The 14660-nt window shown below is 40.6% G+C and overlaps 1 protein-coding gene across 3 annotated transcripts in view; it reads right to left on the bottom strand.

The window, feature by feature from the left end:
* Positions 1-7132: 7132 nt before the first annotated feature.
* Positions 7133-14660, bottom strand: part of LOC102943936 (ALG13 UDP-N-acetylglucosaminyltransferase subunit) — a 40940-nt gene continuing 33412 nt past the window's right edge. For all 3 annotated transcript variants that reach the window (XM_043522253.1, XM_043522254.1, XM_037908689.2), the window contains exons 22-24: positions 13566-13606; positions 12214-12394; positions 7133-8115 (exon numbers count right to left, since the gene is read on the bottom strand). In XM_043522253.1, the coding sequence (XP_043378188.1) occupies positions 7841-8115; positions 12214-12394; positions 13566-13606 (497 nt within the window). In that variant the 3' untranslated portion in view covers positions 7133-7840. The remainder of the gene's footprint in view (positions 8116-12213; positions 12395-13565; positions 13607-14660) is intronic.

Below are 14660 nucleotides of genomic sequence, written 5' to 3' on the forward strand. Positions count from 1 at the left end.
AGTGTCACCAGGTTTTAGACCCAGTAGTTCTCTGAGAGATGTCTGTGATAAAAATGTTCATACGCTCTTTTAGCCTTTTTATCTGACTTGGCTACTTTCTTCATGCCTGGCCACTTTGGAGGCAGATTCTTTTCCAAAGTTGGAACAGTAGTTCTGAGTTGTCTTCCCATCAGGAGTTGTGCTGGACTACATCCAGTAGCTGCTATTGGTGTAGATCTGTAACTCAGAAGAACAAGGAACGGATCTTCCTGCTGTAGTGTTTTCTTGGCTGCCTGTATAGCTCTCTCAGCCTCTACTCGCTTGTGGGTATTGCTAGTAATATGATCAAAATCATATTTAATTTGGAATGACAAATTCTGCTGCAGTTAATTGTGGTCTGTTGTCTGTCACTAGTTGTTCTGGAATACCGAAGTGAGCAAAAGTGCACTTCAGTATCTTGATAACACTGTGACATGTCTTTCAAGTACATTGTTTCTATATTGCTGGAAAAATAGTCCCTGACAATCAGGTAACCATGTCCTTTGAATTCACACAAAATCTGCAACTAGTCTCTTCTAAGGTATCTCTAGAAGAGATGTTTCTACACATATGGTTCAGCATTGTCTCTTAAGTTGATTTGTACTAGATCTTCTTTCAAAAGCCCAGTATCATCAATTCCTCTATCCCTTTCTCACTCTCCTGGCTGCCACTGAAGCTGAAAAGATTGTTGATCTGTGATCCTTTGATCACATGCACTCTGAATGCAAGACTTTTGCCTTTGTAAATTGTTTCTGTGATGAACTGGGCCCTGCAGTTCAGAATATCTCCAGGGCTAGTCACAGCTGTGTCAGGTGAATTCAGCTCTGGGAGGGGTTGAAGGTGATTGTAAGTGCTTCTGAGATGAATCTGACATCAGCTCCTGAGGCAATTTTAAAGTCAATAGTCTTGCCATAAATATTTAGTTTCACTCTACAGGCAGGCTCTCCATCATCACATATGACAGATCCCAGAACAATGGATCTTGATTGTCTCTAATATGAGCACTCACTGATTGCTTTGGTGCAGCAAACAGCTGCAAAATGTCCATATTTCGTGCATTTATTACATTGTGTGCCTCTGCCTGGACATCTGTCATCTCTTGAGATATTACTTGTTCCACATCTTGTGCATGTACGTTGTATTTTGTCCCTCTTGGCTTGGGTGTTCTCTCTCCTTGCCTCAGGGGTTTTATGATTATAACTTAACACTCCAGTATCTGTTTACAGTTTCTAAACTAGTTTCAGGTTTCTCAAGTTGCTCCTGCCTTTTGTTCTATTGTTTGACTAATTCTGACTGCTTAGCTATCTGCATAGCTGTGGCTAGGGTTCAGTCTCTGTTTAATTGTACCTGTTGGGAAAGATTTTTTTATGTTAACCCAAAAACGAGCTTGTCTCTGATATTTTCATATTTTGCATTCCCAGAATCACAGTTTTCAGCCAATGTAGGCAATGTTCTTATAAAACATTCAACCTTGCCCCCTGGTTCTTGAATTCTCTGTTGAAAATACTCTCTTTCATGAACCACATTTCTCTGGGGTATAAAGTACACATCAAACACAGCACCAGAACCCTTTCATAGTCATCTCTGTGACTGTCTTCAGTAAAGTCAAAAGATTTAAAGATATACTCCGTGTAGCATAAATTAAAGAAGATACCTGTACATCTCCAGCTTCTTTGTGGAGCTTGGTAGCAATGCAAAATCTTGCAAAACATTGTTTCCAGACTAACAAACCTTCACAATGGACAAAGCTGAAGTTCTCTGTGGCACTGAAGAGTGGCATGCTCATAAGATCCTGCACCCTTTGTTCCTTCTCTTTCTGTTGTTAGTTTACTTCTGCCACCATGTCATATTCCTGTACCAGATATGGACTAGCTACAGAGCTTGGTTATATATACATTAGATGTGTTCATTAAAGATCCTTTAATGGTCTGCCAGATATGGCTAAGGTTGGCTTTAAATAAGGTATTTTACACACAGTGTCAGCTAGTGGCTGAACAGTACAATACAGTTTAGCATTCCATTACACTGAATGAGCAGAGGGACTAAGATTTGGCCCATTTCACACTGGGATTGTGCTGTAAATTCTTATCGGGAAGTGAGCAGTGCATTAGACCAATGGGCAAATGGCAAAAGACTTAGAATTTGGGTTTAGTTGGATAAGTGCCCAGCAGTTTGGATAAGCATTGACTTCTTTGTGGGGCTTCAAACTGAACTGGAAAATTGTGCAAGAACCAGCTATTTTCATGAGGTTAGTAGTACTTCCTACTTCGGGATGGATTGCAATGCTTTTTGCTTTTCATGCTTTTTCAGCATTTCCACTTTCAGCATTTCCAAGAATAGAATCTAGAAGGAAAAATTTTTATATATAATGTTAGCTGGAAAAGGTTGAATGTTGGTGAATTTGGTTCAGTATCAAAATGGGAGCTAATCTCTATCTCATTAGCATTGCCACAAGTGTAAATTTTAGACATTAAACAGTCTCTATGGCTGATTTCCACATGAATACATAAGTATTTCCACCAGTCCACTAGCATGTGACATTTAAAAACTAGTTTTAGATGGGTTTGGTTAGGCACATGGAAAAACAAGTCTGAACCATTTTTAAAACCCTGGAATTACTAAAAGAAATTGTTTAACAAAAAATGCCTTTGGCCAATTTTGAAATAGTTAAGGTATAATTTATGCCTTCCCCTCCTCACAAGAGTGGGTTTCAATGGACATCAAATCTCACCAATATATTGTAGCCTTATGTCATAGAGGGAGGTTGCACAAGTGTAGCTGGCATGTTGAAGCAGAATCACCCATAGGGAAGCACCTGTGACTCTCAAATGCATAATGGAGAAATTAATTAGAATCAGTGAGTCTACAGTGAATAATAAACAAACTCAATGATGGAATTTCTAAAATAAAGTGTTACCAAAATAGTCTGTAGCTTACTAAACATGTTAAATGAAACTCAATTACTATAAATCATTTCCCAGAACTAAAACAAGATTTTTTTTTTTTTTTTTGCTTGTGCTAACCATTCAAAACAAGCATTTTTACTCCTTTTATATTATATTATCTGGCTATATTATTCCCTTTCCTGTACAAATTAGCTTAAGACTCTTTTCCCTGTTTAGCCAGTAACATTTGTACAAGGTTAAATCAATTTGTGTTTTTATTCGTAATGTGTTTTTCCATAGGAGTGGTTAATGTTCCAAGTCAAATCATGATGCAGAAATGTTTTTAAAAGATAACATCTTTTATCTAAAGAGGTGTTTGAAATGTGGTGGCAGTGCTGGATCCTTATTTTCAGAATCTTAGTTTTTCTGGAGAATAAAAGGACTATCAATCTTCCTTTGATTTTTAAAGGTGTGCAAAGCAAAAGAGAGGAAAAAGAACTAACATGAACTCACTTGTTAGAAACCAACTTGAAAGTGACCTCCAGAAAAGCTTCCAGAGATCAATTTCTAGTGAGCAGTTCAGCAGCTATGAAAAACAGCACCTCCAACAGTCTTCAGAGACCACTTCTGAATACTTCTTTTTCCATCACTTTGTTTACTTTCACGCTAGTAGCATGAACAGAGCAACAAGATGTGGTTGCTCTCTCTCTCTCTCACACTCACACACACACACACAGAGATGATCAGAGAACCGTCCCTCCTAGCACAATTAGCTAACAAAACACTGTGATATCTTTAGCCAACAAAATTCAGAGGAGATGCTTTTTGACCATTTAGAGGAAAATTCTTTGTTTTTGAGGTTTGGCTTTTTTTAAGTGTAGCTACTTGGGGGTAGTGTGCAGTTTCATTTAAAAGCTAAGCTGTATTTGTTTATATGATATAGTTTGGGAACTATAGACTCATCTGTTGAAGGGGAAAGGACGGTAAAGGAAGTTTAAGTATTCTATTTTCCTACATGGCAGGCACAAGGGGAATGGGCTTATTTTGCCAAACATCTTTTTGCAATGTCTATCATTCAATTGCATCTTCTCAGAGTTTAATCATAGAAACAGTTTGGAATCTAAACATTTATTTTAATGGTATTTTACTCGAGGATTAAAAACAATAGGTGGGGGGATTTTGGTTTTTTAAACTTTTGGTCAAAATCTTGTTGCCCTTAAGTAGGAATTTTGCCTGCATAAAAACTAAGTGAGGGCTCAGAATTTGGCCATTAAATAGCAGCCTCCGGGGGGGGGGGGGGGGGGGGGGGGGGGGGAGAAGAGAAAGAGTTTTACCTACTTATCTATTTTCCGTCAGCGGTGCAAACTCTGTATCATTCGCAAACACATGTAAAAATGAAGCGAAATGATGTACATAACAAATGAAATTATTTTATGTGTATTTTTAGCTTAATTGTAAACTGAAAAAAAAATTAAAAAGCATTTACTTTTTTCCAAAAATGTATGTCTATTGAAATTCAAGGTGTTTCTACCTTTTCAGATGTAACATTTCCAGCTGCCTATTGATAATAAATATTTATGAACAGCAATGGATCTGTATATCTGTACCATGTTCAGCAGAACTTTTTCCAAAGGCTCTACACACACCAAACCGCATTCAACTCGGGTATACGGCTTTTGGGAGAACTCAAGGGCTTGTGGAGACTTGTGCATGTGCTTAGGTTTAAGAACTGAGCACCTAGTTTTACGAACCTGAGCCAATGAGCATCTGGTAGCTATGACAGCTATTTTGTAACACCATATGCAATGAGGGGTGCAAATATTGGTATGCTGGGGTGAAGTCCTGGCACCAACAAAGTCAGTGACAAAACTCCAATTGACTTCAATACAGCCAGGATTTCACCCCTGAAATCCAAAACACCCTAACGGTCAGGGTTCAGAGAGATACCGAAAACAGTCAGATAGGAACCCAAGCTGCAAAATAAAAAATAAATACGCAAGCCTGGATCCCAATTTCAAGCCACCCAAAGGCTGGATCCAAGGTTATCATCTCCTTCCATTATGAAGAAAGGAGCCATTTGGAAAATAGAGATTTGGATTTCTAATTCGAACACCCTTCAATGGTTGGATCAAAGATTTTGGTTGGAGCACAATTCTGTAATATAGAATAAGAAAAGACTGCATCTTATTCAGGAAGATACTGATGAGGCAGAAAAATTAAAATGAAGGCTTGGCACGGAGCAAAACAGGTAACTGATCTGGAAATGCTGCTTACTGTAGGACCTTTAGTTTAGTGCTCCTGTGCAGCGAGGGGAGGAAAAACCAGTGCGGTAGCCTGATCTTTAGTAACAGCGAAGTCTAATGTCGCAAACGCACAGAATTACACAGGGGATTTTTTTCTGCAGTATTTATGATAATTGTCTTTAATAATGCATGAATTTTAAAATTGAAAGACTTCTGAAAAGATGTGTGCCTCTAACAGTGTGGAATGTTATGGATGTTAATGTACAAAGATTGAAACAGGACTTGAGCTATCATCAGTGATTGCAGAACACCTGTTTAAGCTGCTGCTTAAGCAGCAGCTTAGGTTCCAGATAAAGTCACCTTTGCAGGATTCAGGCATGGGGCAAGGTACATTGGTATAACATCAGTGGAGTTACTCTGCATTGTTACACTTCTGTAAATCCAGAGTAACTAAAATGAGAATCTGGTTCCCAGAGCCCACCAAGGGGATATTCCCTAGGTAGTGTTCATTGCAGTTGTGATGTCAAGCTGTGTCAGCCCACCAATAACCAATGCACACTCAAAGCTTTAGAAAAATGGACCAACAGAGAAGGTATAAAATTATTTCAAAATTGGTGGCACCACCTAGGCAGGGAACAGGTATACACAGTGTAAATAAGGTTAAAAATGGACTTAATTAAAAATTAGAAATTTAATTAAAAAACCCTATATTTTTCTTGCCTTTATGGGAAAAAAAAATTAATACCTCTTAACATCAAGGCCATGTAAAATCCAAACGCCAACACAATTATGGAAAGTCACTTTCCCAATGACACAAATTTGGGGCAGTAAAAGAGTGGATTCACCATTGGACTCCTCTCTAGCTACTCCCCACCAACCGTTGCTCCGGATCCCTCAGTGGTCTGCTTCTTCTTGCTACTTGGCTCTCTCACCACGCCCCATTTTTTCCCCCACCTCTTCTGGATGGGGAGAACGTCCTTACATCTGATCCTTGACCCCAGCTCTTCGCCCCATAATACTTACACTCTTCTCTCAGGGCACTAAGTTGCCCTTATCCCTTTGAATCAGGGAGCTTAACTCCATCTTCCAAAGGGCTAATTGGGAAACAAGAGTCCTCGCATTACGCTGGGTTCCAGTTCAAGGACCCTATAAACAGCAGCCAAGGTCTGCTCTGTCAGACACCTTGCCACTGCCTCCCTGGACTACTACTTACTATTGGCCTTCCCTCAGCCTTTTCCACTACCCCTTTCTGGGCTCTTTGTAATGAACAGCATCATCCAGGGTTTCTCCTGAGAGATCCAGTTTCTGCCCTTGTGTCAGGATCAGCCACAGGAACTTGCTCCAATCCTGTGTCTTTCAGGTAGCACTCCCTGGTCTTCCTCCTTACCCTGCAGGAGCTTTCTTATTCCTGCAGGTCTTTCCCTTCTCATTACCAAGAGAGACTGTAGAGTTCTTCCCTTTCTCCCTGCAACTTCTTTCTGCTTCAGGCTGCCTCTCTTTATAGCACTCCCCAGCTGGGCTTCATTTTTAAATTAGGCCTTGGTTACCCTCCAGGTGCAACCAGGTGGGTTAACTGGCCTCTCAAGCCCACATTAAGCCTTTCCCACACTGTGTGGGGTAAACCCCACCACCACTGGGACCTAAGTGTAAGAGAGCACGTGGGTCACACGCACACAACAGTCCTCAATGACTATGACAAGGAGAAGTATCAGTTTGTGCAGCAGCGCCTCATTGGACTACAATCTGAGAGCAACAGAAGTAGTTTTGTACTGCACTGGCTTTTTGGCAGTAAAACAAGTTTCTGCTTGATGTTGTTATCCTCATTTCACTACTGACTCAAAGCAGGAATTTTGGGGAATATGTTCAGTCCAATTGTCTCCTATGTCCCATAAAAAAACCCTATGTGGATTTCTTAACACAAGCCTCAATCTACTTTGTAGGGACATTAAGGAGGGTTTTTTGATCAGAAAAGACGACTCATTTCCATAGGTTAGATGCTTTTTTGTTTATTTAGTGCAAGTCAAACACCACTTCTACCACCATTTGTGCAGGGTGACTTTCACGAACCAAGGCTCTCTCACAAATACAACTGGATACAGCAGAACAGGCCAACGCTGAGCACTCTCCCACCTTCTAACACTTCAAGACTATACTGAACAAAATTAAACAGAGAAAGAGCAACTATTACAAATAAGTAGTTACTATTGGAGAATACACCTGGCTGATGTGTTTTGTTCAGGACTGGAAAAAGCAGCCTATTTCAACAGTAATTACTTTCCTCAAATGGACTGGGACCCAACCTTTCTCCTGCTTACATAATGAAGTAGGTTACCATTACAGGAAAACTGGTATAATATGCAAGATACATCGTTCTCTTGTGCAAGAGTAACTCCTCCATACATTGTACTTATTGATGAAGATAAGTGATAATTTATATATACTGGCATGAAAGACAAATTGCATTGTTATATATTATGTACAGTTGAATATAAGCTTAGGGTTCTTTGCTATACAATAGTTTTACTTTCCAATATACTCTAATAAAACAATACTCAAGTTTTAAACATTTTTACCATTAACTAAAAGAGAAACATGTAAATGAAACAAAACAGCTACACAATCCACTACTGAAACAATACTAACAGAGAAAACAAGAAAACTTTAGTGCAAGAAGTGAGTTTACATCACTTGGCCTTACATACTTTGAGGTACATAATGTGATACAGGATTAGGTGAGGTAACATAGCTGACTTGATGCAACTGTCCAGGATTTACAGTATTATGAAGTCGTGAAGAATTACCATACGATGGATTTGTGGGATGCCAAGGGCTAACATAATGATAGGCAGGTACTAAAGAGATGCAAGAGTCAAACCCAGGTAGAGGTGGCTGGCCATAGGGATCTGTCGCTACTGGATAATATACTGTTCCATGGGATGGAGGTGGAGGCTCTACATTTTGGAAAGTACCTGTAAACAGAGTTGATATATTTTAACATTTTGGCCATTTTTATGCAATCCTTCATTTTCATTACAACTGAAACAATTTTATGACACTTATGACAACACAGGACATATCTAGATAAATAATTTATGCCCAAATGATGCGTACACTGACAAGGAGACCATCTCAGCTCTTGAATAAGTTTGGAGGGCAATCTGCTCATTCACAGATGTGTCCCAGGTCTGTAAGTATTCACTGCCTACTGATTGTATTTCTTTTTGTTGAGGCTCAGAGGAAGGGCAGATCCCCTTTTGGACTTCTCTGGGGGGCTGCAGGACAGTAGGGGATTTAAAAAACAAAAACAAAAGAACACCTCTCTTTGTAACCTCTGACCAGATACCATGGTGATGGATATGGGGTAAAGAAACTTAATAGGTTATAATTGCAGCAGAACTGCAAGCCTGTGTAATTGTCATTGATCAATTAATAGTTTTGGCAAGATACGGTGACAAAGACATGCCAGTTTCTACCATGTTTACTCCATTAGCCCAATATCAGACAGACACTTTTAATGAGGCCAGACATCTGACCTTTGACATCTTCTACTCCTTTAACACAGTCCCTCCCCCCTCCTTCCCCCTTAACTCCAGATAAACCTATTTGCCTCTTACAAAACTGTTGGGTTGGGCTAAGTGTTGCTGTAACTTTATACACAGTGGAAGAGAGAACCAGTGATAATGGCTGTTTAGATAGCCAAGACACCTAAGAGAGAGTCCACTAACTATGGTTCCAATATTCCCTACTAGTACTCAAAATTTAGGATTTTTTTTTTTTAAAAATACAAGCATTATTTTGGTTTGTTGTGGGTCAGCAAAAAAAAAAAAAAAAGGTCATCACAAGGTGCAAACATTTTTAAACACACAACCTCCCACACAGCTTTGAAAAAAAAAAGTCCTTTCTAGAAAAGCAGCTAGTCTACCAAGGTCAAGCCAAAAATAGTATTTTTGTTTCTTGATGGTGTTACCTAGCCCTGAATATCAGCAATTCTAAATCAAACTTAAGTAATATATCAGAAACAGCACACACCTAACCCTAAGATAACCTATAAAGGAGCAGGGCTCATAGTCAATTTTGATTTTTTTCCAGCATCTATCCCTGGCTGCAAGTAATGAACAATAATTTTAAAAATGATAAAAGATAATATCTCGTCACCCACCCACAGAGCATACACTATCCTCATTTTACAACAAAACTCTATTTTAACCCCCCCCCCCCCCCCACACACAAGTTGTCACCAATTCCAGAGGCCATTATATGCAATTCATCATTTATCTCATCTAATGGGAAATGTAAACAGGCCCTTTACACTACTCCTGTGAGCTACAACAGTTGGTCACATTGGTCTACAATTTCAGTTGACAAAGCGATGAAAAAGGACCATAGCAATCAATTATGTTGTGTCAACTGGTAAACAAACAGTAGGATGCCCATTTCTACTTAAAGAAAAGGAGGACTTGTGGCACCTTAGAGACTAACAAATTTATTTGAGCATAAGCTTTCATGGGCTACAGCTCACTTCATCTGATGCATTCAGTCGAAAATACAGTGGGGAGATTTATATACACAGAGAACATGAAACAATGGGTGTTACCATACACACTGTAATGAGAGTGATCAGGTAAGGTGAGCTATTACCAGCAGGACAGTGAGGGCGGGGGAACGACCTTTTGTAGTGATAATCAAGGTGGGCCACTTCCAGCAGTTGACAAGAATGTCTGAGGAACAGCGGTGGGGGGGGGGGCTGGGGTGTCTGCTGACATGCACGGGCTGAAACTGTGGAAAAGCAGCATCACTTGCCCCATAACCTCAGCCGTGCAGAACACAATGCCATCCACAGCCTCAGAAACTCCTCTGACATCATAATCAAGAAGGCTGACAAAGGAGGTGCTGTCGTCATCATGAGTAGGTCGGAATATGAACAAGAGGCTGCTCGGCAGCTCTCCAACACCACTTTCTACAAGCCATTACCCTCTGATCCCATTGAGGGTTACCAAAAGAAACTACAGCATTTGCTCAAGAAACTTCCTGAAAAAGCACAAGAAGAAATCTGCACAGACATACCCCTGGAACCTCAACCAGGGGTATTCTATCTGCTACCCAAGATCCATAAACCAGGAAATCCTGGATGCCCCATCATCTCAGGCATTGGCACCCTGACAGCAGGATTGTCTGGCTATGCAGACTCCCTCCTCAGATCCTATGCTACCAGCACTCCTGGCTATCTTTGAGACACCACTGGCTTCCTGAGGAAACTACAATCCATCGGTGATCTTCCTGAAAACACCATCCTAGCTACTATGGATGTAGAAGCCCTCTACACCAACATTCCACACAAAGATGGACTACAAGCCATCAGGAACAGTATCCCCGATAACGTCACGGCAAACCTGGTGGCTGAACTTTGTCCTCACCCATAACTACTTCACATTTGGGGACAATGTATACCTTCAAATCAGTGGCACTACTATGGGAACCCGCATGGCCCCACAGTATGCCAACACTTTTATGGCTGACTTAGAACAACGCTTCCTCAGCTCTCGTCCCCTAACGCCCTTACTCTACTTGCGCTACACAGAGGACATTTTCATCATCTGGACCCGTGGAAAAGAAGCCCTTGAGGAGTTCCACCATGATTTCAACATTTTTCCATCCCAGCATCAATCTCAGCCTGGACCAGTCCACACAAGAGATCCACTTCCTGGACACTATGGTGCTAATAAGCAATGGTCACATAAACACCACCCTATACCGGAAACCTACTGACCGCTATGCTTACCTACATGCCTCTAGCTTTCATCCAGACCACACCACACCACACCACACGATCCATTGTCTACAGCCAAGCTCTATGATACAACCGCATTTGCTCCAACCCCTCAGAGGCAAACACCTACAAGATCTCTATCAAGCATTCTTACAACTACAATACCCCCCTGCGGAAGTGAAAAAACAGACTGACAGAGCTAGAAGAGTGCCCAGAAGTCACCTACTACAGGACAGGCCCAAAAAAGAAAATAACAGAACGCCACTAGCCATCACCTTCAGCCCCCAACTAAAACCTCTCCAACGCATCACCAAGGATCTACAACCTATTCTGAACGACCCATCACTCTCACAGATCTTGGGAGACAGGCCAGTCCTTGCTTACAGACAGCCCCACAACCTGAAGCAAATACTCACCAGCAACCACACACCACACAATAGAACCACTAACCCAGGAACCTATCCTTGCAACAAAGCGTGTTGCCAACTGTGTCCACATATCTATTCGGGGACACCGTCATAGGGCCTAATCACATCAGCCACAGTATCAGAGGCTCGTTCACCTGCACATCTACCAATGTGATATATGCCATCATGTGCCAGCAATGCCCCTCTGCCATGTACATTGGCCAAACTGGACAGTCTCTACGTAAAAGAATAAATGGACACAAATCAGACGTCAAGAATTATAACATTCAAAAACCAGTCAGAGAACACTTCAATCTCTTTGGTCACTCGATTACAGACCTAAAAGTGGCAATTCAACAAAAAAACTTCAAAAAACAGACTCCAACGAGAGACTGCTGAATTGGAATTTGCAAACTGGATACAATTAACTTAGGCTTGAATAGAGACTGGGAGTGAATGGGTCATTACACAAAATAAAACTATTTCCCCAAGTTTATTTCACCCCCCCCGCTGTTCCTCAGATGTTCTTGTGAACTGCTGGAAATGGCCCACCTTGATCACTACAAAAGGCTCCCTCCCCCCACTCTCCTGCTGGTAATAGCTTACCTTACCTGATCACTCTTGTTACAGTGTGTATGGTAACACCTATTGTTTCATGTTCTCTGTGTATATAAATCTCCCCACTGTATTTTCCACTGAATGCATCCGAAGAAGTGAGCTGTAGCTCACGAAAGCTTATGCTCAAATAAATTTCAGAGTAGCAGCCGTCTCTAAGGTGCCACAAGTCCTCCTTTTCTTTTTGCAGATACAGACTAACATGGCTGCTACTCTGAAACATTTCTACTTAAATGGCTCACACTCACATACACAAATGGTCATCCTAAAATACTAACCATTTGTTGTTTCCAGGGGAACTTGCCGGACATCATTCCTCCCAGTGTCAGTGTACAGCTGAGGTACTGACTGATCCACCATGGGGGCAGGCTCAGTGTATGCTGAGTAAGCTTCTACAGGTGATGGCGGTGGTACCTGTTGCATGTACACCACGGAATGCCAATAGCTCTGATGGTAATACTTAGGAGATTTGAAGTAAGGAGAGAAGTTTTATAGTTTGTGTGTGCGCGCGCGCATACACACACACACACTTTCCTCCCCCCACCTCAGTAGCACTTAACAGGTTTCTGGAAATGTTAATGGTTAACAATGTTGATATAGATTATATCTTGCAGACTGCCAGAAAGTCACCAAGACACGCCCCCCCCAGCACTTTTCTCAACTGTATTATACCCTCTCGAAGAATTAAAAGTGTCCCCCCTACACATTTTATCATATAGGAAGAGAAGGCATTTTGAGGAATTTCTATTGTGGAAGAGGCTGGCATGAGTCTTAGTCTGCAGCATATCAGCATTATCTATTCCATCAGAATCAGAGGGCAGATGTAATTCTAGTACTGGAGTTACCTCCTGCTGGGCACTAAAATCTCATACCACCTTTTTGGTGTGCAACATACTAATAAATATAGAGAAGGTATTGCCAGTAATTTAGTCTCTATTAGTAATTTCTAGGATGTAGAATGTCTTATTGCATTCTGTAAGGTCCTTATCCTGACAGGTGCCAAGAACCCTCTTCCATCATAGGGTGGGTGGTAAGGGCATAGAGTCAATAGGAACTCTGAGCACTGGAGCCTGATACCTGGAGAATAATGCTCAAGTTTCACCTCTGAATTATTAACAACTCTAAAGTCAACTAGATCACATGGCTGTTTGAGCATCAGCTGGGAGTGAGGCGTTACTATGCACTTAATTGTTGTAGTAGAGATCAAAAGCTGGTGCCTGGATTCTGTTCCTGTTCAATTGCCTTGGGCAAGACACATGGGGCCCCGGAGAATTTTCCCACTGATTTCAACAGGCACTTGACCAGGCTCTTAACCTTAAAACTTCTCTATGCTTTACCTACTCTTTCTGTATAAATGGGAAGAACAATGCTTTACCCACCCATCTTCATAAAGCCACAGATATGAAACTCACTACATGTAAATGTTCTTTATGAGTTTCACCATTTACAATTCAAACTTCCTGCACTGTAAATTTAGTCTCCTCAAGGCACCCATGCATGTACTAATAGCCAAGTGCACAGGAAGCAAATTCAGAACACTTAAAAGCCCTATTCAGACACATCAATGCATCTGTCAAGACAGGTGATACTGTACAAGCGGTTTACCATACCATATCTGACAAGCACTTACCTGCAATCCCAAATTAAAATAATACTGCAATACCTTTGTATCTGAAATTAGAAAATATACTATAATTACTGAGGATTGTGGACAAAAACCACCCAGAAACAGTCATCTGTTTGTGGTCTTGTTAAAACTATGTAAATGAATAAAAATAAAATTGCTTAATTGGACAGCATTACTTTTTCTGAACGTATTTTTAGAATACAGAATTCAGAATCTGACTCAATTACTTTCAAAAGTGATATTCTTGAAGTTAGCACATATGTGTAAACAATCTATGCAGTTTAGCACAATAAAAACTGGATTAAACATTTTGACAATACATTAACAAGTAACATTAATTTTAGTTTTGGCTTATTAATGTATTGCTATAAACTGTTTGCTCAATGATGCTTTTCACAGAATGACTATAATCAATGATTATTACAAACCTTAAGACAAATGAATATATTAAAGTATAAATTACCATGGCCTAGATTTCCAGAAGTGACTAGCTATTTTGGACACTCAATAGGGCCTGATTTTCAGAGGTTCCGTATTCAAACCAACGCTTTCTGAAAATTAAAGCCTGTTGAAGTTTGTCAAATTGGGCAACCAAAATTTAAGGGGCCCAAAACAGTCATTTTTGAAAATGTGGACCTAAAACTTATGTTGGAAGCAACTTCCCAAAGATTTGTAATTTAAAATTAACAATGTTTTTACATATTAACTAATTTGTTTCTTTGGGCAAGGGGGATAATAGAATCCCATTTATCTGACCCTCCATTATCTGGCTATAAGGGTATGTCTACACTTACCGTGGATTGATGCTGCAGTGATTGATCCACCGGAGGGGGTGGGAGAAAGGTGTCAATTTAGCAGGTCTAGTGATGACCTGCTAAATTGACCGCAAATCACTCTCCTGTTGACTCCGGTACTCCACCAGAACGAGAAGTGTAAAGTAAGTTGACGGGAGAGTTTCTCCCATTGACCCAGTGTGGTGTAGACACCACAATAAAAGTTGACCTAAGCTAGGTTGGCTCCAGCTACATTATTCACACAGCTGAAGTTGCATAACTTAGGTTGACTTAACCCCATAGTGTAGACCAGCCATCAGTGTTA

The sequence above is a fragment of the Chelonia mydas genome, chromosome 9, assembly GCF_015237465.2.
Source record: "Chelonia mydas isolate rCheMyd1 chromosome 9, rCheMyd1.pri.v2, whole genome shotgun sequence".
Lineage (NCBI taxonomy): Eukaryota > Metazoa > Chordata > Testudines > Cheloniidae > Chelonia > Chelonia mydas.